The following is a 26618-nucleotide window of genomic DNA, read 5'->3' as shown; positions in this document are numbered from 1 at the left end:
AGCGAAAGGGGTGGGCGATGGGAGGGGGGAATGAGGTGACGGGGGAAAGAGGGAGCAACACTGATGTCATTATAGTGGCCCTCCATCCCTCCTGTATCCCCATTTGGAGCAGGTTTATGAGAAGAGATTGTTATGTGTCACCGGGAAAGAGCTGCAGAGAGACGTAATCACTGTGTGTGTGTGTGTGTGTGTGTTTGTGTGTGTGTGTGTGTGTGTGTGTGTGTGTGTGTGTGTGTGTGTGTGTGTGTGTGTGTGTGTGTGTGTGTGTGTGTGTGTGTGTGTGTGTGTGTGTGTGTGTGTGTGTTCATGGTCCAATGTGGGTTCTGGGAGAGTGTCTGTCCATTTCCACCACTCCCCCCTACATAGTGTCTTGTTCAGATGTGTGCATGCTAAAAAAAAAAAAAAAAAATGCTTTCCCCAAGCAACCAAAATACCAGTTGGCCGGATCCAGGAAGCAGAATAAACGAGGCGTAGCTTGCACAGATAGTTCCCTCGGACAACTTGCCGCGCTTTGCTTCCTAATTTGCTGCCTGCTTTGCCCCTCTCCACCTCCCCTGCATCCACATGTTGGGCTCTACTCTTCCTTCCAGTGGGGGGGGGGGATTCAAGCTCATCACTCCTATATTTCTGGCTCACTACATGCCCGTGTTTGCTGAGCTCCTCGCCGGGAGTGACGAGCAGTGGAACCCGGGCCTCAAACGATGCAAAATAAACTAAGACCATTTTCAAGTAGATCTAAGAGTGGTTCTCTTTTTTGAGTGATGGTAACACCCATCCCTTAACCTCAGCCATTGGCACAGAATGGGTTAAAGCTCAGTCAGCAGTGCTCACCCACAGAAAAGGCAGTCAGCTCTCTCTCGCTCTCTCTCTCGCTCGCTCTCTCGCTCTCTCGCTCTCTTTTCTTTTTCTTTTCTTCCCCCTTCAACTCCCTTTTCATCTCCCATGTGATTGGAAACAGCCTTTCAGGGCCGGTATTGCTAATGCACCGAGTAGCCTCTGATTGTTCATGTCAGAGCGTTACGAGTTCCTTTTGGGTGCGTTTCCCGGAAGATTTTACAGGTGAGACCTGACAACCAGGAAATGGCGGCAGAGCTGGGATCTCTTTATTTGTGCGTTGGCTTTTGTTAAAAGTTCTTTACAGAAGGGTAATTACAGAAATAATCATTCTTTGTTTTGGCCCTCCCCCAAGCGAGGCTCGAGTTCATGATTAATTGGAAAGCATGAAGGGCTGGCCAATTTTAAATGACATGGGAGGGGTTAAGGGAGTTGACGTTATTGGCTGGTGACCGGGCCGGGGCGGCGGGTGGGTGAAGCATCTGAATTGAATTAGATTTAATTAAGGCAGGGGGGGGGGGGCCCTGGGGACCCACTGCTACCCACACAGGTTGTTGTATTGCCAAAATCGCTGACGCTGGGACCTCGACAACACACAGACAAAGTCATAGACTCCCAGCAGGCCCTACAGACTCTACAGACTGCTGCAGACTCAAACCAACCCCCAAGGCCGCCAAGGTCACAGACCAAGCGATCGGCTGCACGGTATCTGGAAAAGACAGGAAACAACCTCAAAGCCGCTCTCCTAATGGCAGCTTACCGCTTTGTCCACCGGCCCCAAGGCCTCGCTCCCCCCCTCCCCGTGCGTCCGCCTCCATTCCAAGGTCGGGACCCCTTTGCCACTTTTTTCCCGGTGGAAAGGCGCAGACCTGACCCCCGCAATGCACCCATAAAAAGGGTCCTCCTTCGGCCCGGCTGTTGAAGCGCCGCGAGTTTCCACGTGATTCCCCGTTCCCCTGTAAATCGCCCTTGTACGGATGGGAGGAATCTCACCCCCCACGTGAACGCCCTCTCTGGAATATCTATGTGATAGCTTTGTGTGTACGTTAAATGGGATTCCTTCCGTCTTTTCGTCCCTCACCCCCACCTGCCCTGGAGCTGCGCTGCCGTCCAGCGGCCATGACTAATAGAAACTCTCTCACTAGAATTACAGTAATGCTGAAGAAATGCTTTCCCAAAACGCTTTTCCCAGATGGAATAATAACTTAAATAACTTACCGGCGCTGTGCATTGCCCTACAGTGCTCCCCAGCGCTCCTTTCGTTGACCAGCTGACCAGCATTTTTCATCCCACTACATTCCACCTTGTACGCCCCCGCCCGCCCTTACGCACACGCAATCTCATCTCTGCAAAATGTGGTAATGTGAGATAGCCTTCATGTTGCTCTGCCTTCTCTTATCTTCTGCAGCAACTCTTCTGTTTAACTCCCTCCTTTTAATCTAGAATTGCTGTGAGCTTTTTTTTTTTTTTTTTTACGCCTCTCCACCGCCACCCCCACCACCACCACCCCCACGCTGAAAAGAAATGCTCCCATTTTTGCTGCAGAACCACCAGCGCTCTGTGCCGCCCCGGCAATGCCATAGAAGCGTGGTCAGACATGCGAGTGGACAGGGGGTCTAATGTGTACTCGGTTTATTGGGATGCTGGAGAATCCTCTGCGCATTAGAGGCGAGTGCTGTTAATGAAGCTTTCCTGTAGCCTTTCGTTCGATCAAACTAAACACAACGGTGAATAATTTAAATGGGCCGCCTGTTCTTTTTTTTTCATCGTTCTGTCAGCGTAGGCAACTCATTTGATATTAGCATAGAAGGTGTAGAATAACTGACATGGCCTTTTTGAGAAAATGACTGGTTTCTGCAGGTGTCAGCACATGTGAAGCACAGAAGGATAAAAAAAAAAAACGTTACTTGTCCCCTTGCCCCGGCTCTCCATTTCTTCCCAACAAAGAGCTGTGCTGGATCGACAGTGGCAGGTACTTCTGAAAGTGTGTCTGGGGGCTCCATAATGGCCCATACACTTTACATGATACTGCCTTTGTTCGACTCCGCTCCCAGCGTTCCCACTTGTCTGACAAGCGATTGTTCACGTGTAATGTTCCACTCCAGGCGGCTGCTCATCACTCACACAGTGGAACATCTTCAGGATGAACCCCGATGCTGTTTGCCGCCTCATAAAGAAACCCTTTTCATGTGCCTTCCCACTGTCCATTATGTCTCTCCACCCCCCCAGGAACCCCTCATTATGTCTCTCCATCCCTTCCACTTGTCCCTACTCACCTCGCTCAAACCGTCGTCTCTCTCTCTCTTCCAGAAGCTCCGGGACAGGACTTTGTGACGCTGGACTACCGCCTGCGCTACTACCCCAGCATCACCTACGCCGTCATCGGCAGCGCCGTCATCTTTGTCCTGGTGGTGGCGCTGCTGGCGCTGGTGCTGCACCATCAGCGGAAGCGCAGCGTGCTGCTGCCGAGGGGCGTACGGGGCAGCTCGCACCACCACCACCACCTGCACCACCAGCCCCTGCTTCTGTCCCGCCTGGTCATTGTGGACCGAGGCCACGTGCACCCGGGCGGGCCGGGTGGCCCCGGTTCACCCCCGAGGGCGTCCCCTTACGGTTCCACCCCACCGGGGCTCCAGCTGCTGTCAGGAGCCCTGTACCCGGGATCTGGAATCTCCATGGACTCGCCGCCGTCATACTCCCAGGCCGTCCTGGACGCCAGGTGAGGAGCTTCAAGTCCAGGGCTTTGGGTGAACCTTAGCCATTAGCCATTAGCCCAAAGTAGAATGGAGAAGCAGCACTCAATAGTTAAAAAGAAGTAAAGAAAACTTCAATAATTCAATGTATGATATGATAAAAACATTTGGAAAAATCAACCTTTATGTAAGATGTGAACAATTAAGAATGTTCTTCAGTGTCTAGCTTAGCATTGCCCTGCGTAAGTCCTTAAAACCCGGGCTAGACACTGACTAGTGGTTCTCAGCTCAAGTCCTCTGGAGCAAAAGTGCTGCTTTTCATTCTAGCTGCGTCGCAGGGATTTATTCAGACCTTGAATGCTGAATACACTTACGTAACCACCCGCTAGCTTAGAAAACCGGGAGTACTATTGGTCCAAAGGAGCAAAATTGAGAACCACTGATTGAGATAGAGATTAATGGAGGACTGTGGTGTGGGGTTGGTGTGGTGAGCAGCCACACATGACCTGGATCTACGTGATTGAGATCAGGGTGGCTGCATACCTGTTGCTCGCTGATTGGTCTGACGAGCAACAGGTTAAAACCCCCATCCCCACACACACTCATGATAGGCGCCCGTGTCATGACATGTTCTATCTGCTCCTGGGCTAATTCCACCTCACCTCCTCTCTGCAATAAACTGGTGTTTACGACCCATCGTCTTCTGTCTCTCTGTGTCGGAGGGCCCTAAAATGACACTTGCGTGCCGTGTGGTGGTGAAACTGCCACACTGGCACCTGAACAGGGACTCCTCCGGCACGGGGAAGGGACACAGCGGGGCCGTCCGAAGATGCCGTGGAGCCACCAGCGGTTCAACGGGCAGCCCTAGCACCAACCTTCTCCCGACTAGTAGCAGCAGCATCCAGGGGATCCGGCGGAGGACCGGGAGAGAAGCAGGCGCAGCAACCACCACAGGTTACTGCTGGCAGCTAGCTTCTCTGCCCAGCAACCATCACCGGGACTAGCCCAGCAGCCAGGCCACCCCTCCAAGCAGCCCCCGCACCAGCCAAGACCGGCCACGCCTTCACCAGCCCACACGGCAGCTCGAGGTCCCAAGCTCTAGAAGAGAGGACGGGAGTCTGCATCGTCGCACTGGGGAAGGCAGCTGGTCGACCATGGTGTTCCGTGGAACCAGGTTCTCCGGAAGGCCAAGACCGGCCACACCTTCACCATCCAACACAGCAGCGCAAGGTCCCAGGCTCAAGAAGAGAGGAGGGTAGTCTGCATCGTCACTCTGGGGGAAGGAAGCTGGTTTACCATGGTGTTCTGGGGAACCAGGTCCTCTGGAAGGGGACCATTTTTTTTTTTAGGATGTGTTTGTTTAAGTTATGGAAACCCTGTTTCAGAGTCCAGTGTTTTTAGAATTTTAGGTATAGTAACCCTATGTCAGAGTCTGTATTTTAGGCTTGTTTTTTTCTGTTCTCTGGGGGGTAGTCTCCCTGTCCTCAGTTTGCTTTATGCAGTGTTGGGATGGTGTGGTGACCTGGATCTAGGTGATTGGGATCCGAGTGGCTGCATACCTGTTGCTCGTTGGTTGGTCTAACGAGCAACAGGTTAAAACCCCCTAACTCACACACACTTAGGAGAGGAACCCGTGTCATGACAGGTCCATCTGCTCCTGGCTAATTCTAGCTGGCCCACTCTCTACAATAAACTGCGACCTATTGTCTTTTGTGGCCCTAAAACGCCACTTGGGTGGCGTGTGGTGGCGAAACTGCCACACTTTTTTTTTTTTGAGGCGAAACAGTGCCAGTTGTATTTATTCACAGCATTGAAATAAAATGCGGCTCGTGGACCAAAACGACAACTTAAAGGCTCGCAGGCCAATACGGAAATCGTCCGCTAGATCGGCGCTTAGGTGCGCTCCCGCCGTGACGTATCCGGCACCTTGGGTAGAGTGCTCATCTCGCCCGGTCCGCTCCATGTCCCGCAAACACGCTGTCCCTCACTGTGGGGACAACAAACCCTATATTACTTCCTGGTTTAGGATCGGACAAATCAGCGGAGTCCCTCCATTTATTCACCCGATCCGCAGCAGCTGAGCGTCCTCGGGATTGGAGCCTGCACTGCCGCAGCGGTAGTAAAAAAAATTCACAATCGTATGACTATTCGAATTTCAGTATTCGAATAGTGATAATATTTTTATACAGTATATTGGAATTCTATTTGAATTTCGTTCCTCCAGCTCTACTCTGAAGACAGTTAAGATGGTGGTGGGCTTCAGGGGAAGCCCCGCCTCACCCCCCTCACCATGTGACACCTCCCAGTCAACACTGTGGAATCCTTCTGTTTCCTGGGCACCACGATCGCTCAGGACCCTCATCAAGAAGGCCCAGCAGAGGATGTACTTCCTGCGGCAGTTTTAAGAAATCCAACCTGCCACAGACAATGATGGTGTACTTTTACACCGGCATCACAGAGTCCATCCTCACCTCCTCCATCATCATCTGGTTCGCTGCTGCCACCGCCAAGGACAAGGGCAGGCTGCAGCGGATCATTCGTTCTGCAGAGAAGTGATGCAGCCTTCCTCGCTCCCGGAACCGCACACCTCCAGGACCTTGGGGCGGGCGGGGGAGATTGCGGCGGACCCTTAGATATAGACTGGAGGACTGAAGGAACCCCCGACTCTCTCACTCACTCACACAGACACACACACACAACTTGCGAAATAATACAATAACACTGGTGTTACAAAGACAAAGTCAAGTGTTTTATTTGTCAAGTGTACAGTACAACACAAGGTAATTCGGTACAACGAAATTCTTGGGGCATGACAGGCAACAACAGCGTAGTGGGCATAAAAAGATAAAATAATAAGGCAACTATAAGGAGGAAATATATATATATATATATATTTTTTTTTTTAAATTAATAAAATAAGAATCAAATATTTAAAAATAAATAAAAAGTAAGAGTCGATGTTACAAATACGGGTAAGAGGTCACAGTGTATATACATAAAATGAAAAGAAGAAAAATAATCCTAAAACGGAAACTAAAATAATTGGAACATTGTAGCAGTTCCAACGGAAATTGGTCGGTCTATTGCACAAGATATAGATATAAATATGAAGTGAAGGAGTGCTGGCGGATATGTACATGTAGTTGTGGTGATGTACATTTAATTTACATAGGTGACTACAGACGTTGCAGGTTGAGAAGCCTGATGGCCTGAGGGTAAAAACTGTTGGTGAGTCTGGTAGTCCGTGCCCGGATCCTCCGAGTCAGGTTTACCAGACGGCTGCAGCGTGAACAGTCCGTAGCCTGGGTGGCTGTAGTCCTGTATGATTTTCCGCGCTTTCCTCAGCCATCGTGTGCGGTAGATGCCTTGCGCGGAGGGGAGGTGGCAGCCAATGATGCGCTCAGCTGTCTTCACCACCCTGTGGAGCACCTTGCGAACAGCAGCGGGAGCAGCTGCCGTACCAGGCGGTGATGCAGCCAGTGAGGATGCCCTCCATGGGGCATCGGTAGAAGCTGGTGAGAGTGCTGACAGAAGCGGGAGACTCTGTCCACTTCAGCTCCGTCGACATGGATGGGGGCGTCTCCTGTAGTCCACGATCATCTCTTTAGTCTTGCAGACGTTGAGCGAGAGGTTGTTATCCTGGCAACATGTTGCCAAGACGATGACCGCCTCTCTGTAGGAGGACCCGTCGTTGTTGGAGATGAGACCTAGGACGGTGTTGGTGCCGCGCGGGGCCACACAGTCATGTGTGAACAGGGCGTACGGGAGGGGACTGAGTACGCAGCCCTGCGGGGCTCCGGTGCTCAGGGTCAGTGCAGAGGAGGAGAGGTTTCCCATTCTCACCACCTGGGGTCTGAACCGTCAGGAAGCCCAGGATCCAGTTACAGAGGGAGGTGTTAAGACCCAGGATCCTGAGCTTGGGAACAAGCTTAGCGGGCACAATTGTGTTGAATGCTGAGCTGTAATCTACAAACAGCATCCTCACGTATGTGTTGCTCTTGTCCAGGTGGGAGAGGGTGGTGTGCAATGCCAGGGCGATGGCGTCGTCCGTAGATCTGTTGACACCGTACATGTACACTGTACATACTGTAATAAGAACATTAGCACATAGTAAAAATTCACATTGTGATTTATAATTTTCTACCTATATATCAGTAATGAATCCTGTGCATAGTATAGTGTCACGTTGCATGTTGTATATCTGATTTTTCTGATTTGTATCTGACATTTTCGTGTAATTATATTTTTTTACTTTTATTCTATTTATTATTATTATTATTATTATTATTATTATTATTATTGTTATTATTATTCCTTATTCTTTTTCACACAGTTAAGCTTTTTTTATTTTTTAATGCTACAGTCTGTACTGGAGTTTTCCAAACCAGAAGAATTTCCTCATATGTGCAATTGTTCCTGGGAAAATAAAACCCATTCTAATTCTAAAATCCATTCCGATATTAGTATTTGATTCTTTTAATGTCACCTGTTGTATAATGTGATCGCATCATGATACATAAACATTCAATATTTCCTCTTCCTCCCCTCTAGTCGGCCTCCCTGGTTCGACCTGCCTCCCCCACCTTACCTGCAGGACGGGAGGGAGCTGCCCTCGGAGGGAGAGCTCCCCGAGTACGAGGCTTTTTGCCCCGCCGCGGCGCCGACCTCCGCCCCTTCCACGCCAAGGACTGTGGCCCCGGGGCCCCCAGCCGGACCCGGGCTCCCGGTACGAGTCGGAGCGGCTGCCGACGGAGCAGTTTTGTAGATAGAACTGTAGATATAGACTGTAGGACTGAAGGACCAAAACCAGGGAGGTGGTGGTGGGAGGTGGGGGTGGTGGTTCCTCGCCCACTCCCCAAGACGATTGTTTCGCGCCCTCATCTCGTCAGCGCCCCCTAATTCCCCTGCGTGTTGGCGCCCTCTGGTGGCAGCTCAGCTTCCTAACTCCTCGATGACGTCAATGAAATCAGCAACTCAACAAAATTCACAAATTTACCCCCCTGCACAAAATGCTGTGTACCACACACACACACACACGCACGCACACGCACACGCACACACACACGCGCACACACACGGGGATCAAGAACACCACCTGCATTTCCAAAGAAGTATGGACGGAAATAAAAAACTAACCGAGCTGATATGATCGAGCAATATCAAATCCGGTTACTAATGCCCTGTAAACACTATCAGTCTGGCTTTGACCGTTTCCAAGCGGAAACCTAACGAAGCCGTCATCATCCGCGTCGGCGTGAGAAGCACTTCCGCTCATAGACGTAGAGCGTTTTTTTTTTTTTGTTTTGTTTTGTTTTTGTCGATACCCATTTGTTTTCTTCCAAAAGCCACGTTGTTTTATATCCGCCATGATTGGGCGTCTGCCTTGTTGTCAGCGAGAACCGCCGCCACAGATTTAAAGAATGTTCAATGAAGAAGGAAGAGAAATGTTCTCGTTGTGGTCATTTCGGCGGGAAACTGACTTGACTTCGGTAAGTAGCCGTTGGTTTTGCGGCAAATCAATCATCGTCATTCAGACTTTAGAATAGTCTCTTTTTCATCAGCGCTTATCATCGAAAAAAAATAACCGTTTTGATACGCATTAGATATTAACACTATAGAACTTCCTCTGTATTTCATTCAGTGTAAAGTAAGCAAAGTGTTTGCTCATGTGTTTCTTAGGTAGTTGTGTCAGGTATGTTTTTTTTGTTTATTTTGGTTGGTTTTTTTTTCAACCTGTTCCACGCCACCACCACCACCACCCCCGCCCCCTCAACCAAAGTTTGAGCGTCGGTAATTCCCATCGAAAAGTTAACACTAGGACCATTTGTGTGAAATCTTACGAAATAACGCCGACCATAAATCAGTTTGAGCGCATCCTGTTTTGTTCTTGAAGTCATTCCTCTGAATAATTGAACAACCAAAGATGTTAAAAAAAAAAAAAACAACAACAACAACTAAAAGCAGCACTGGTCTGGGATCAACAGTCAGGTCACTCGTCACCGTATACCTTATGTATATATTTATACCCAAGCGTCAGGGAATGCATCCACTGTAGTATTATTTGATGACTGAAGCCCCATCTGAAGGATTTGTGTATAATAGAATTAAAAAAAATAAAAAATGTACCTCTTTTCTGTCTTTGCAATTCCAGGCATTAGTGTAAAAAGTATTTGGGGGGATGTAAGCTGAGAGTAATATGTGATGAGGAAAATATGCATTCGGTCTTAAGCGTTTTTGCTCGTGCCAGCAATAATATACCTTGCACCAAAAACAATTAAGCCAAAGATAATCATAATGAGTCAGGCCATTTTTTTTTTCTCTCTCTCTCTCTCTCTCTCTCAAGGATATCCCCCTTAAAGCTACGACTATCGTTTCCGTCATAGTCTGTGCCTGTATCGCGTCGTCAAATATCCGATTTTATTGTTGAATAAAAAAAAAAAAGTCAATTTCTCAAGAACTGGATGAGGGATCTCAGGACAAACTATGTACCGCTCTTGTCTGTTCCTTCCTTTCTTTTTATCTTTTTTTTTGCTTCTTTTTCTGTTTTTAAGTGTAACGTTTGTTTGGATTGTTTACATTTTTTCTTCCCTCTCTCCCCGAAACGAGACCAGCTCTTTTTATAAACCTTCCAGGCGTCGCCCTGTTCGTGACCTAACCCATGTTAGCCCGTTCTCTTTCTCCTCTGTATTCTGTACATTGAAAGTAATATAAAAATGATGTTCCTGCTCTCTGTGTGCGTTTGTCGTCCCGGGTAACACCGATAACGCTGCGGCGTGGAACCCTGTCATAAAAACAAAAAATACAGTATATCTCACGACAAATGCACCCACGTTGAACCAACCTTTATTTTTTATTTCTATTTTTTAAATCTGCGCAGTTCCACTTTTTGGCCGGCAGGTGTCGCTCCCCCTCCACCTGCCCTCTCGGGCCTTCCCAACGGGTGTTCTTCCCTGGAACCAAGGCCTTGAGAGACGTTGACTTGAATCCAGACTTGAATCTTGATCTCCTTTCCATGGAAACGCAACTGGTGTTATGACACGAACACGTCAATAAAACCTCTTATTGTCTCATTGTCTTGGGCCCCCTCCACTCCCTTCCCTTTCCATTTATAGCGTCGTCGTCCCCCCCCCCCCCCCGCCCCCGACTCCCCCCTATCTCATCTCTCCCTCCCCACCCAAATTTCCCATCGCAATTATGATACATCAGATAACATGCGATATCGTCACTTAAACCCACCCCTCCCCCCGCTCTCTTTCTCCACCTCCTTTATTCCACTGTGCTCGTACGCTCGTCTTTTATTTGCTGTTTTTATCCTTGCACATCTCCCCATGTCAATCTCTTCCGCCCCTCTCCTCCTCTCCCTCCCCTTCTCTCTTTCTTTCTTTTGCTCTTTCTTTCTCTCTTTCTATTCTCTCTTTCTTCCTCTCTTGCTTTCCAGCCCCGGAGCCGGAGGCCCCTGTTTGTTTAGCCCGCTCCTAACCACACACGCCATAATTAAAAGCTTGCACGCTTTCTGTCTCTGGGGCCCGTCTCTCTCTCTGACCCGCGTCCTTCTGTCCTTTCTGTCGCTCTCTCTCTCTCTCTCTCTCTGTCCGCCCGGCTGTCTGTCTGTCTGTCCGAGAATGATAATCCGCCGATCTGGAGGTCCTCGCTCCGGCTCCGGCTGGGGTTGTGCGGCTGGAGAGGTGGGGAGGAGAGTGGTGGGACTTCCGAGGGGAAAGCCATCGATGGACGGTGCGCCCGCTGCAGGAACGCCCGGCGGGCCGGACGGCGCGGGTCGCCCCCCACTGGAGGCCCTTCTGCGTGGGGTTGACATGTTCTCTCCCACGTTCTCCTTGGTTTCCCCACCCTAAAAGACGTGCGTGTCAGGGTTAGACACGCCCACGCCCTTGACCAAGGTGTTGGGTGCCCATGGCTGCCCACTGCTGATAGATGGCTAGGATGGCTCAAATGAAGTATCTCCATCTTCTTCTTGCGCACTCGATGGTGAGGAGCGGATCCGTGGGATGGGGATGGGTTGACTGAACAGGGGTCTTTGTCAGGCTCGTCTGGAAGGAGGATAATGGTTATTAACGCAGACGGGCACGGCATTGCGGTTTTGGCGGAGCCGACCGAGGACGGGGCTTACAGGGACAGCGTTCACGCTCTCCAGGGGGTCATTGGGTCCCTATGACCGCAGCCCAAACGGGAACCGTTGGATGGGGCACGAGTCGGAAGACGCCAACTTACGTCGCGGTGAGGGTCTCGGGAGAACCTTGAACTGGAGCATGACGACACTCTAGGGGTTCGGTCGCCTTCCCCAGTGTAGAATCACTATGTAGTATCAATGTAGTGATACGTCGAAACTCTCATGTGGGCTGTAGTTGGAGAATTATTTATTGCAATAACATATTTTTCTACTTTTCTTGACTTGTGCAGCACTCGCATGTACATTTGTAGTCACACAAACGCACGCGCTCTCTCTCGCTCTCTCTCTCTCTCTCTCTCTCTCTCAGACTTGGCCGTGGTGCCATAGCTCCAGTGAACTGGAGATAAGACCCAGTGTTTTCACATGTAAATGGTGTGAGTGGGAAGGGGAAGGGGTGGTGTGGTTCGAGGTATTGTTAGCGGCGAGCTACTGCGAAGGGGCTCTGAGGAGCAGCGATGAGGTTTTTTTTTGGCCCTTATCAGATGAAGAGCAGGCCTCCTAGCGACGGGGGTGGGGGTGGGTGGGGTGGGGGTGGAACAGCTGGCCAAGCAGCGCGTGCAACACCAGAAAGACACACAGAGCAGCCAGACGCAGTGAGCACGGTGGGAATCTCCTCGGCTACGGAAGACGCGCACAAACCAAACACACATGGCCTCTTGTGTTGTTATTATCAGCCACCGGCCAGCAGTGGCACACACACACACACACACACACACACACACACACACACACACACACAGAAAGCCACAATGCTCAAATCTCACACGAGCACAGACATATTTTAACATACGGTTCCAAGTTGATAAATACACATTGGAGAATGGGTTTGTATTTGTCACTGGCACTGTCAGGTATTTTTAATCCCTCTCTCTCTCTCTCTCTCTCTCTCTATCTCTCTCTATCTCTCTCTCTGTCTCCCCCACACACACTCACACACACACAGCTCGAGAACACAAATAAACCTCCACACATGTTCATATAAAAAGAAGAACAGTATGCATCACTCACACAAATAAAAGGCAATTTACTTTTCCTTCTTCTGCTTATTTAGTGACTCCAGAGGCATGTTAAGATTTTATCTATTCATACATACAGGATATGATATGACACGTGATACAACACGCGTGAGGACTTTTAACATCCGTTCCTCTGTCCGTATGAAATGGATCCCCGTCCTTCGTTTGTTCTTCCGAGTGATCCTAAGTGATCCAGCCGTGTCTGTCCTGGCTGCTGACTCACAGCGCTGACGGCGCATGTTGGTCAGCGGCAGCCCGTCACAGTCTGATAACTACCCACCGGCATTGTGTGAATGAACTAAAGGAAGGCCGTGATCTTAGAATCCAGGAGCCGCCCTTTCAGAGCAGGCGGCTGATGAACGAGTCAAAATGTCTTTCCGTGGAGCAGGCTTTGAAAGAGCAGCATTGCTGAAGCACGAGCAGCCGTCATACCGATGGAAACCCCGAATTCCTCTCATATATATGCATGTATGCACGGATATGCATAAGTCACGCAGCATTAGCAGCTGAAACAGTAACACTTCCCTGCCTAAGAATAGACCAGGGAGCTGGCTCTTGTCCCCTCTATTCAGGCCCGAGTTAAACACACAGACCAGCATGCTAATGGGTAATCCCCCAGGACCAAGCACCTTTGTCCCGGCGCTGAGGGGACGTCTCTCTCTGGGCACCGGGTGACAGCCACTGGCCCACGTGCCGCCGGACCGCCAGCGGGTTGCCAGATACTGATCTCAGAGTAGCACTGAGATGCCTGCAGGTTGCCAGGCTCTGACGGGCAGAAGATTTGGGCAATTGTTCCCGTCCGGCTTCATCTTTCAGGGAGAGGTTTTTCCAACCTTCAGCCAAAAGTGAGAGTGTGATGACGGCGGGTCCTTTCATGCAGCAGGTGGTCCGCGGGTCAACAAAGCCCCCCCCCGCTGCTCTAATAGACTACAGTAGGCGTGGTATGCTTGGTAAACTTCCACTTTATCTGACAACAGTGACCCCACCAAGAATGTGAAGCATCTCAAATAGCCTTTCAAAAGCAAACAATTGGCTTACAAAGTAAATATCAACAATGTGCCATTATAAACGCCGTTAAAAACACGGTCAACCGCCCTAACAACGAACCAGGGCAGAGATAACCCGATAATTCCGATTGGAATGCCGGCCAAATATTTTCATTTCCAGCGTGACAGTGTCACACGGAGCCCCTGAGGTTCAGTTTCCAGGGGACACACCGCGAGAAGGCTCCTCCTGCGGACACAGGCGCTTGTCGCTGTGTCCCTGCGCATTAGGACATTCCGCGCCGCAAGGTGGACGACGGGGATGGAGGAGGGAGCCGAGCTATTGATGTGGAATGAGGGACATTCCACAGCGCAAGGTGCCTGGAACGAGTGCACGTGAGGAGCCTTAGAGGTCGGTCCCTCGGGAACGCAGAAGCATTCCTCATTCACGCCGCCGGCGCGAGGGAGATAGGACAGGAGAGGAGGGGGGCGAAGGAGAAGCGGCGGAAACAATGGCTGTGTCTCGGAGCGCGCGTGTGGTGCTGAGCCGTGCCGCGGGTGACGTGGCGGCGGTGATGATGATCTCAAACTATTTATCCAGCCCTGGTTCTATACTGTCCATGATGAAATATGGCTGCCTCAGACCTGCGCTGTACCCTCATCTGTCTTTGGAACCCCAGAGGCCCGAGCCCCACATACTGCATAGTAGCACCCCGGAATGTACCAGCACGCACAGCCTCACACTGCTCACTATCACCATTATCTTTGTGAGCGCCATATTGATGTACACGTCTCCAGAAAAGCTTTTGTTTACAAGCCTGATTGACTTATCATGGACACGAATAATAAGAAGCGTAATGGCTGGTTAGTCTAGTTTTTAATTTAGAAGGCTGAGATATATATATATATATATATATATATTTACTTAACTACTTTATATATATTTCACCCAAAAGCAGATTTGCTTCCTCTCTAGCTTTCCTCGCAGGATCATCAGGGGAGTTAGATCCCCCACGACGCCCCAACACCATTATTCTTACCTAGACCCTCTTCTCCAACAATCCCCCATCCTCAGCAACATTCACACACACACACACACACACACACACACGCACACACACACACACACATATTCCCTCATCAACACACTTAAACCCCTCATTCTTACCCCCTTCTGCCGTATACACACACACACACGCACACACACACACACACACACACACACACCATATATTTGCTATACGCTATACAAACTGAGTCCCCCGGTCCACCCACCACCCATGGCCACCCCACGCCTCGCACGTTCCTCTCAGACAGGGAGCACGACACTGGGCCCCTCCATCACCATCATCCCAGCCCTCCCGGCCCGTCACTAGCCCCCCAAGCTCCATCCATCATATCAACACCCCTCCCCACACACACACACACACACACACACCCCCCACCCCCCGGCCTCTATCACAGCCCTACAAAGGCAGCCAACCCGAAGAAAAGAAAAGGCAAAAAAGAGGGTGGCAGAAGAATACAGCCGCTACCATGCAGAACAGTGCTGGCTTGAAGGCCATCCTTTGTCCCCCGGTCCTGCCTCTCCTCACCCGGTCTCTCCCCCAAACACACCCTCTCCTCCAGGGGAACAAGGGCCCGGGGGCTCGCCGGGGACGGACCCGGGGTGTGGTGCTATCGAAAGCAGCGTAGCCGGGCCCCCCCTTTACGGCCCCCTGGTCACCAGCAGATTCTGTGTAACGCGCTGTCAAAAAGGGGCTGCTCGGACCCTCCCTCTCGCGTCCACGGGCACCTCCCTCCGCAGGGCACCGGGGGGCCCCCCCGGCTTTCGAGGCTCCGCCGCCTCAGCCTTCGCATTGCTCTAATGACCTGAACAGCGGTGCGCACCAAAGCGGAACGGCGGGGCTACAGGTGAGGAGAGGCAAGGAAGAAAAGAGGGGTGGACGCGGGGGAAGGTCTCAAAGGAACAAACGCACATCTGGGGGGAGAGAGGGAGAGAGAGAGAGAGAGAGAGAGAGAGAGAGAGAGAGAACCAGGGGAGGGGAAAAGATGGGCAGAGCGAGAACTCTACACAGGTTTTGCATCAAAGGCGCGTCAGGCTTTTGTGTCCGAGGGTGTTATGTGAACTCAGCTGTACACTTTTTTTTTCTTTTCACACAATAAAAGAGATAAAGAAACTTTTACTTATCGGCTCTCGGGGCTCTGGCGAGACGACAAAAAAGATGGGACGAGCCGAGATGGACGGGGGTGCGGGGGGTGAATAGGCAGCATCCATTTCGCGCAAACAAAAGCAGGTTCCTTTCTGGTGATAACTGGAGGCTATGGCTTTTGTGAAGCGAGGGAAGTCCCCGCTTGGTTACGTTCACACCCTCCACCGATAGAGCACCGCCGCCTGGTCATGCCTGTTACCGTCTGCGGCAGCTGCACGGACGGAGGTGTGGAGGGAGGGAGAGACGGAGGGAAATGGTGGAGAAAGGAGAAGAGAGAGAGAGGGAGAGAGAGGAAGAGAGAGATAAGGCGCTCGGCTTTAAAGAAAGTCTATTAAGTTTTTGTTGGACCTTTTAAACAAAACGAAACTCAACCACTAATCTATACCCATTGAGGGGGGTAAAGAAAAACTAGAGCCGCGAGCACCAGAGCAAGCAGGCCGATCATGCAGGAGCGGTGCACAATGAGGTTAAGGCCTCGGTCCGAGGACACGAAGCCACATTGGACTGCCTTCAAGAGACCCCCTAAAACGTACGAGGCAGTTAGGGGGACTTGTGAAATGAGGATAAGGGGTAAGGGGGCTTTGCATGTTCCACGTCCATTGTAAATCAGGGCCAAGTGGAACTATAGCCATTCGCCAGCATGAAGAGAGGTGCGGGACATTTGTTATTGTCAAGTCCTCGCTACCCTAGCTTTGATGATATCTAAAGTGAGCACAAAAGGAGTTGTCGCCGTAGTGTATACAAATACAGCCACATAGATACAATGCACACACACACACACACGCACACACACATGCAAACACACTCCTCAAACACACACAGCACGCCCTAATGGAACCGTGACTGACCACGTTCCAGGCTCTATTCACGGAACTGAACAATGGTGCTGAGGCTGCAGAAAAGCCAGTCTCAATGTGAGTTTATTTTATTTTTTTCGGTGTGTGTGGTGTGTGTGTGTGTGTGTGTGTGTGTGTGTGTGTGTTGCATGAGTAGGACCGCTGGGTGACCGGTTTTGGGAAGGGGGCGGAGGGCGGGATTCACAGATTGCGGTTTTCCCAGGTGAATGCCGCCATACGGAGCATCGCTGCATCTTCAAGCCCATTGGGGTCCACAGGGGCCCATTAGAATGCATTCAGCAGGGTGTGCATTCCCTCAGAATGCGGGGTGAAGAGCATGGAGTCGTGCCCAAAGGCCCCGGGGTGGGGACCTATGCTTAGCGGGCCTCGGGAACACGCCAGAAGGAGCTGATCCCTTTCTCTATAGAACTCCGTGTGGAAGGATGGGGAGAGGGGGGAGGTGAGGGGGGAGCTGTGGCGATATGCTGACAGCTTGTTGATTTCCCCTCACTGGGAGAATCACGGAACGAGTAGCAACTGTTGAATAACAACAATGGCTTCCCACAGAATCCTCTTTGGTGAATTTAAAACTTCACTAATAGCTAATTATGAATGGCTATTGAGCAGTTTGCGCGTAACTATTGGTGAATGTGGCTGTTTAGATGACTCTAATACGATAAACCGCAAAGGCAAATGCAACTTTTAACCATAAAGCAAAGGCAATCGCACAGAACTGAGAGCTCCCCCTCCTGGAGGCTTTTTACAAGCATCTTGGCACCTCTGTAGTTTTCTTACAACAGAGACCCAAAATTCTGGGTAGAATGCAGCACCTGAATACCAACAAAGTGTGTGAGAGAGAATCAGAGAGAGAGAGAGAGAGAGAGAGAGAGAGAGAAAGAGAAGGAGGGAGAGAGGGAGGGTTGGACCATCAATTCATGATGGTTATAAATGAAAAGTCATGTCAGTCCCAGGACCCCGGGCCATCTGTGATATTTTTAGATGATAATGAAGTGTGTGCAAGAACACACGCGCGCGCACGCACACACGCACCCACACACACACACACACGTGCGTGCGTGCAGGCCCATACATGTAAAGGCCTTTCTGTCAATACATGCACGAAGGTCCCTCCCAGTGGGGGGTGATTGGCCCCTAGATGTCCCTGTACTTGAAAAAACGATAGAGAGAACATGATAAAGTGCCCTCGAGAGTGCCCCTACGACAGGGAAAATGGTGTAAAGTGAAGTAATCGTCAACTGGCGGCCCACGGGCCTCAGCCGGCCCACCAAAGCTTCCCCATCCTGTATTTTCCCATTCTATTTAGGATATCTAGTAGTGCTCACCCATAAATAGTATTTCCATCGTCATAAGGATAAGAACATGCACGATAAACACATGGCAAAAGACCGCCTATAATAGTTATAATGGCTTTATTTAAATGATTGTTTAATTGCTTGGTATTCATGTGCAATTTCTTCAGCATGTTCAAAATAATTGATTAAATTTCTTTATTCAGTGGGTATAGGCTATTTATTAGTTTGGGGTCTATGTTAGCAGTGTAACTATTAAAGCAGAAAGACATAGTAACTGTACTGATAATATGCCCACTCCAATATCTGTTTATTTATCACAAGTCATATCGTCATGGCAATGATGAACATTCTTCACTAAAACGCAGTTTTCCACGTCAACTTTCGCTTTAGGCTCTTAGAGAGTGACATTTTTGCTTTGCCCTGACAAACAACTCAAAAGGCTTTTCTTCTAAATATCGTGATCGCCCCCTGGTGGTTAGCTGGAATGTAGGCGTTAGGAGACTGTTCACACTGATATAAGCGACTAAAATGAACATACATTTTTAAGAAAGTGGAAAGCGGCTAATTAGGCTAAAACATATAAATTATTTTATCTATTTGAAAGTCCGGCCCCCATAGCGTCTGCTTCGAAAAATCCGGTTCTTGGACAAGATGGAGAACATGATATAATGTTCCCTCCAAGGTGCCCTTAATATAGAGATCACATTACAAAGTTCCCTCTCAGGTTCCCCTACCATAGAGAAAAAAACAGTGAAGTGCCCTATAGGGCGACTTTTTACTAAATGGAATGTGAAGTGCCTTATATTTGCCCCTACACCAGAGTAAATGTGAGGAAGTGCCCTCTAGGTGCCCCTTCAGTCCTTCATGGCATGTGAGCTTTTGCAATCCGGAAACATGAGTACTCGTTTAAACGTGTTTAAACATCATGGGAAAAGGTAGTTCAGATGGATTAAAGAGTACCATCGGCAGAATTTGGCGCTGCCATCACAGGTTCAAGTCCTGGTTTATCATTCCAGGCCACCGCAGAGGTTCCTTTCATCAGATGATGAGGCGCCGATGACGACCACAGGCATCTTTCCATATGGCATGGTTACGGTATGGTCACACCGCCAGCGCTGCAATGCATTTCAAAGGTAACTCTGCGTCATACAGCTGCAGCGGGCAGAGCTACATTCGGCGGCAAGCTGGCAGCTTCACAGAGACAAGGCGCCAGGCGACAGCCAATAGGAGGGAAGATACGCTCTGAATGACGTTGATCCTTGGAAGATTCGCCCCGACCACTGCCTATTGCTCATGGGCATTTTTTTTTTCATAAAAAACGTCCCTAAAATTATCAACGCCATTTTATGTTTCTCCAACAAGTACAGTTCCTTATTTTTAGGGACGAATGGCAAGACTAGTTACGTCATTTTTATTTTGAGAGGTTATTTATTTTGCTAAGTAAACAGCTATCCTATTACAATTTGAAAAAGTACACAGAGCACCATCTATCTATATATATAATGTATATTAAATATGGTAAGGGAGAGAGGTTTGAAATGTTTGCCACACCCACAACAGCCATTTGATTTTTGGCCGACACGCCCACAAACGCCAGGGGCACCGAGACCTCGGGACGTGGCGGGAGCGACTTGGCTTCATGCTGCGGCCCCGTCGGTGTGCCCCTAACATGAGGCAACAAAAACTGTGCATTTAAAAGCTGTGCACGGAGGTGACCCCGTGGCATGATCGTTCAGACTCCTGCCTTCCTGTGCTGCCATCACAGGTTCAAGTCCAGTGAATCAAATGATTGGAGGAGACCGGAGACCAGGGCTGAACAGGAAGCCATTCCGGTGGTCATAATGGTTCAGGCGCTGCCTCCGAGCGCTGCGGTGCAGATTGCAAGTCTGGGCTTTTCCATCCAAGTCGTGTTGCATGCATCAAATGATTGGAGGAGACGACCAAGCCTCTCAAGACTCTGTGGCTCAAAGAGACAAGTTGTTGGATGGGAGATTCAGTGTCGTAAGACTTGAAGGTTTTGAAAGCCGGCAACACGAGTGCGTGTTTGAAAGCTACTGGGCACCGAGGTCGAGGGTGAAGGCGATCCTGATGGAGCTGTAACTGCGGACCCATAACTCGTCAAGTGGAAGGCTGGTTCGACTCCCACTCTCCCCCCTGTAGCTGGGTCGCAGCAACAGCAAATCCCGGAACAATGACACTAGGGGGCCTTTCCGAGATGCGGCTGTAGTTTTGAAACACCTCAGCGCTGACTGTTGTATTAAAAATAAGGACTAGACTTGAACCTGGGACGGCAGCGTCTGAAACGTCAGGCCAGTCGGTCCGCCCGACGACTTGGGTGGAAAAGAATCGGAGCATTGAAAGTGCGGCGGTAGCGTTGAAAGGCAGTTGCTGAGCCCGTCGCACCACACGCTCCTGCTGGCTTCCAGCGTCCCTGAATTTATACGATAGATAAAAAGTTATAAAGCGCCCTCCAGAGTGTCCCCACGAGAGTGAAAACATTGGGTCGTTTATAAAGTCATAGTGTAGTTAACTTGAAAGAGACTATGATATAATGTGCGTGTGTGTGTGTGTGTGTGCGCGTGCTCGTGTGCGTGCAAGCCTTAGCGGTGTAATGTTCCACAGATAACAAGCTCATATTTGCTGCTGACTAAGGTCTTCCGGAGGATACTGAGGATACAAGCCCAAACTTTTTTTTTCTAGGTCTCCCAAAAAACGATGATCTATGTTCTGTTTTAGTCAATTAATCAGACGGCCCTCCACCCGGTTCGCTCCGACGAGGGGGGTGGTGGGGGACGGCGGGGTTGGGCAGGGCTTGTTCCTGCGTCGGGGTGAGGGCTGGGGGGGGGGAGGCAAGTCAAATATTTATAGAGCTATGCTCCCAGAATCCATTTCTCTCACATGACACCGCCAGCTCCCGCAGCCTTTTAGCAGCGAGCGCCGTGTGGATAGAGGGCCGGGCTGCCCAATCAGATCCCAATTTACTTTAGCTTTTTAAAAAAAAAATTCTTTCCATTTTATTATTATTTATTATTTTTGAAACGTTATTTGTTATTTTATTTATTCCTTCATTCATTCATTCCTTCATTCATCCATTTATTCATGCATTCATTCATTTATTTAGTCATTTATTTGTTTATTTGTTTATTTTTTCGACTGACCAATATAAACCCATCACCCATCTCAAACAGGTGTTGTGGTCCATGAATCTCCAGCCCGAGAAAATTAGTTACTACCTTCGCCGTGACTGTTTTTTCGTAGTCACCTGACAGCACCGGCCTGGAGGACGGACAGATGCTTCCGCTGCACCCCCCCCCCCCCCCCCCCCCCCCACCCCCCCCCCCCCCCCCCCCCAAAAAAAAAAAAAAGAAAAAACCCTACAGTACGGCCGTTATACAGTTTTACAAAGAGAAGGGAAAGTCAGTTGCCGGGGCAACTGGCGGCGGTATATTTTGCTGAAGGCCCGGGACAAAGAAAACACGTGACAGCCCTGCCGTCCCTCTACAGCTGTGACCTGTCTACCACCCTGGAGAGCAGAAAGGAACAGGGAAAGGAGGAGAGATGAATGGAAACAAGGGGGAGAGGAGAGGTGAGGAGAGGAGAGGTGAGGAGAGGAGAGAGGGGGAGAGGAGAGAGGGGGAGAGGATAGGAGAGGAGAGGTGAGAGGAGAAGAGGAGAGGAGAGGAGAGGAGACGAGACGAGACGAGACGAGAGGAGAGGAGAGAGGAGGAGAGGAGAGGAGATGGGACGAGAGGGAGGAGAGGAGAAGAGAAGAGGAGAGGAGAGAGGAGGAGAGGAGAGGAGAGGAGAGGAGAGGAGAGGAGAGAGGAGAGGAGAGAGGAGAAGAGAAGAGAAGAGGAGAGGAGACGAGACGAGACGAGACGAGAGGAGAGGAGAAGAGAAGAGAAGAGGAGAGGAGAGAGGAGGAGAGGAGAGGAGAGGAGAGGGGACGAGAGGAGAGGAGAGGAGAGGTGAGAGGAGAAGAGAAGAGAAGAGGAGAGAGAGGAGAGGAGAGAGGAGGAGAGGAGAGGTGAGAGGAGAAGAGAAGAGAAGAGGAGAGGAGAGGAGACGAGACGAGAGGAGAGGAGAGAGGAGGAGAGGAGAGGAGAGGAGAGGGAGAGGAGAGGAGACGAGACGAGAGGAGAGGAGAGAGGAGGAGAGGAGAGGAGAGGAGAGGTGAGAGGAGAAGAGAAGAGGAGAGGAGAGAGGAGGAGAGTAGAGGAGAGGAGAGAGGAGGAGAGGAGAGGAGAGGAGAGGTGAGAGGAGAAGAGAAGAGGAGAGGAGAGAGGAGGAGAGTAGAGGAGAGGAGAGAGGAGGAGAGGAGAGGAGAGGAGAGGTGAGAGGAGAAGAGAAGAGGAGAGGAGAGAGGAGGAGAGTAGAGGAGAGGAGAGAGGAGGAGAAAAGAGGAGAGGCGAATCCCAACACAGAGAGAGAGAGACAAACAGGGAAGAAGACACCAGAGGATCGATGCCTCGATTCTCAAATCGAGGCATCGCCCGAGGTCCACGGAGGACGGCGACGTTTGAGGGAAGCGATATCCGTGTCCACTTCCACCGCCGGCCCTTGTCGTTCCTGACCCTCGGATCCCTTCCTTACATCCCCGCCGACAATGAGGCGACAAAGGAGTCGTAAAATAGCGCCGCATAGAGCCCTAAATAAGGACAAAGACGTATGAAAGGGACGGGGGGAAGCAGGAAAAAGAGCTGCCGTGACAGTTAGGAGGGGGTGGAAGCCACAGAACTGGAGCTGAACTCTCGACCCCCGTGTTAACCCGCGGCTGCCTCCCAATTAAAACAACACACACATAACCTCAGCACGAGGGGGGAGAGAGAGAGAGAAGTTTTGACTTTTAAGATTCCTTTATTTGGAGTAAGTCATGTCACAGCAGCAGCAACTTGGTCACGAAGGAACCAAAAGGACATAGCAAAAGAAACAGAGACAAATCAGTCAACCGGTAAAATAGGCAGCAAGAGTACAGACATCCCTCTGCAGAGATAGCTAGGTACGCAGGGATCGAGAGAGAGAGAGAGAGAGAGAGAGAGAGAGAGAGAGCGAGGAATGAAACGTGTGTTACGGGCGTTTGTGCGCATGTCTGCCCGCATGTCTATAGTTCTCTCCGTTGAAGTGCCCACTTCATCCCGTACCCCCGTCTCCCGGTCCTCCCAGTCCTCCCAGTCCTCCCAGTCCTCCCATCCCTCCCATCCTTCGGTCCTCAGAGCCACAACCCTCTCCAGCTAAATTTGAGTGGGTCGATTCCCCACGACAAAAGACGTCTTCTTCTTCACGTCCTCCTCCCAGGAGACGGGAGGGGGGTGAGCAGGGAGATGGACGACTATCAGCTCTTTAATCAAACGGCACAAAACGGGAGCGACAGAGCGAGAGAGAGAGAGAGAGAGAGAGAGAGAGAGAGAGAGAGAGAGAGAGAGAGAGAGAGAGAGAGAGAGCCTCCAGTGGAGAAGTCCCTGGATCAGGGGCTTAGGACACAAACTCCACAATGGACCTGTAGCTCCCTATAGGGCCTTCGCAGTGGGATAGACACACACACACACACACACACACACACATACACACGTGCACACAAACACACATACACACACGCACACAAACACACATACACACAGTTACAGGTATATGTAAATCAGGAAACGCACGTGAACATTTTAAAACAGCATTGAAGCCATTTTGGATACTATTTATCTATCTACCTAACTATCTACCCATCTGTCTGTCTATCTGTCTGTCTATCTATCTATCTATCTATCTATCTATCTATCTATCTATCTATCTATCTATCTATCTATCTATCTATCTATCTATCTATCTATCTATCTATCTATCTATCTATCTATCTATCTATCTGTCTATCTATCTATCTATCTATCTATCTATCTATCTATCTATCTATCTATCTATCTATCTATCTATCTATCTATCTATCCATAACACAAGCACATGCAAATATCATCGCAGCTCCCACTTTTCTCCTCTATTTCAAGGCAGCAATAACCCTGAACTGGATTTCAAATTTGACGGAATGTACTTTCCCGTGTGTGTGTGTGTGTGTGTGTGTATCACCTCTTGGTGTGTGTGTGTGTGTGTGTGTGCGCGTGTGTGTGTGTGTGTGTGTGTGTGTGTGTGTGTGTGTGTGTGTGTGTGTGTGTGTGTGTGTGTGTGTGTGTGTGTGCGTGTGTGATTGTGTGTGTAAGAACGCGAGTGTGCGGCCGCATTCAGCGTCTGGGTGCAGTTAATGAGTAGCGGGCCACCTCTCCAGCGGGCCTGGCGGGCTGCAGCGATGGGGGCTGGAGCCGGCTGTTTTCTCATGCTAATCACACACTTTGTCCGGGGGTGGATAATCCTGCGCCGCCTTTGTCCGCGCCCCGGAGGAGAGCCCCACGAGGTCGACCCCGCTCCGCCAAAAGCCTCCCCAAAAAAAGCCCCGAATTCAGCAGCAGCCCCCAACTCCTCCACCACACCCGTGCTCTTCATCGCACTCACTCCTAGCCTACACATGCAGACACACGCAGAAGCGCACACACACATACACACACCCCCACACACATTCATTCATTCATTCATCCATTCATTCACACTCACATACGTATACAACTGCACGCCTGCATGCCTGCACACACACACACACACACACACACACACACACACACACACACACACACACACACACACACACACACACATACACGGCCAGTGATTAGTTAGTCTCAATTTCAGCATTGGTCATCTGAAGCCTCAAGTCATTTAAAAACTGACGGCTTACGTAGAAAACACGCAAACAGACATAACTACAATTATAGCGCATAGAGAGAGACAGACACCGACAGAAGCACACGCACTCACACACACACACACACAGATGCATTATTACATTTTTATTTATTTATTGTTGTTTTCATATATCTTCATTAACCAAGGATATAGTCATAGTAGCGGAAGACCGAATGTTGCATATTTTTTTGTGGGGTAACAGAAAGCATGTTCAAAATTTAAATTATTAAAAATAATGGAAAAAAATCTACTTACAGATTAAAAAACAATGAAAATAATAAAATAATAATACAACATACAATGACACAATTTAATTAGAGAATACATATATAATATAATAAATACAATAAAATAAAAATTTCTGATCAGTATTCATAAAAAAATAAATGCAAAACAAATGCAGAATAATGCAACAACAAAAAAAATCTACACCCAGACTATGCCAATTTAAAACAACCATTTTCGATTAAAACTGATGTTCGAAGCCCTTCTGATTTTGTTGGAAGCTTTCCAGCTTCCATACGTCAAAGGTGCGTTCAGCAGCCAAAATTGCCGGAAAGGGAGTAAATGCGCTGAGGGCTCGGTTTGGCGTCACAGAGGATCAGCTCAGTATTTGTACCTGGAGGGGTGCAGCGTGAGGAGAGGAGAGGAAAGACAGGGAAGAGGGGGAAGACAGGCTGCCACAGGTCCATCCGGAACTCCAGCTACTCCCAAAAATCAGGAAGCGGCAGGATGGAGCTGGTGAAGGAGCCAGGCGTTTGCACCATGCAGGGTCATGTGGAAATGAACAGTTTTACACCGTATGACTCTACTATCTGTACAATCTCTAGGCAAATGTATTACGAATAGTGCATTCGGGGAAAGTCCAATGGTTTAAATTGCAGATTTGTTTTTACCCTAACTTTCTGAGCTGAGTTTGCAATATACCTCTGATGTCAATATATTAATATCTATTATGCATGAACAGTACATCTACTTCTATTATTTATTTATACAGTATACATACAGTATATTTATCTCTCTCTCCCCCCCCCCCCCCTCTCTCTCTCTCTCTATATATATATATATATATTATTTATATATTTATTTATATATACACCAATCCGCCACAACATTAAAACCACCACCAAAAACGGGCAGTGGCTCAGGAGGTAAATAAGATCATCTAGTAATCAGAAGATTGCTGGTTCGATCCCCGACTTCTCCTGGTAGCATGCTGAGGTGTCCTTGAGCAAGACACTAACCCCCTAACCGCTCCCCGGGCACCTCTGTCTGGCAGCCCACTGCTCCTAGATACGTCAGTTACTCGGATGGTAAAATGCAGAGACATGCATTTCATTGCCTCAGTACTCTGTGCAATGACAATAAGTTGAATCGAATCATCTGAATCTTATCACTAATATTGTGCAGCTCCCCCTCGTGCCGCCAAAACAGCTCTGACCCGTGGAGGCATGGACTCCACAGGACCTGTTGAGGTGTCCTGTGGTATCTGGCACCAAGACGTTAGCAGCAGATGCTTTAAGTCCTGGAAGTTGTGAGGTGGGGGCTTGCTTGATCGGGCTTGTTGTTCCAGCACATCCCACAGATGCTGCATCGGGTCGGACCCTAACCCCGGCCATCCACATTGAAGGCATTTTCGGCGGTGGTCAGGAGTCAGCATGGGCACTCTGACCGGTCTGCAGCTACGCAGACCCATACGCAAACAAGCTGTGATGCACTGTGTGTTGTGACACCTTTCTATCATAGCAGCATTAACTTTTTC

General features: G+C 49.6%; 1 protein-coding gene across 1 annotated transcript in view; it reads left to right on the top strand.

Annotated features, from left to right (window-relative positions):
* ldlrad3 (low density lipoprotein receptor class A domain containing 3) overlaps nt 1-9401 on the top strand; it is a 101577-nt gene extending 92176 nt beyond the window's left edge. The window contains exons 5-6 of the mRNA XM_080002496.1: nt 3145-3553; nt 8079-9401. Coding sequence (XP_079858622.1) covers nt 3145-3553; nt 8079-8292 — 623 coding nt within the window. The 3' untranslated portion in view covers nt 8293-9401. The remainder of the gene's footprint in view (nt 1-3144; nt 3554-8078) is intronic.
* Nucleotides 9402-26618: the final 17217 nt, after the last annotated feature.

Source organism: Zeus faber (assembly GCF_960531495.2).
Source record: "Zeus faber genome assembly, chromosome: 6".
Classification (NCBI taxonomy): domain Eukaryota; kingdom Metazoa; phylum Chordata; class Actinopteri; order Zeiformes; family Zeidae; genus Zeus; species Zeus faber.
This window is presented reverse-complemented; position numbering and strand designations above follow the sequence as displayed.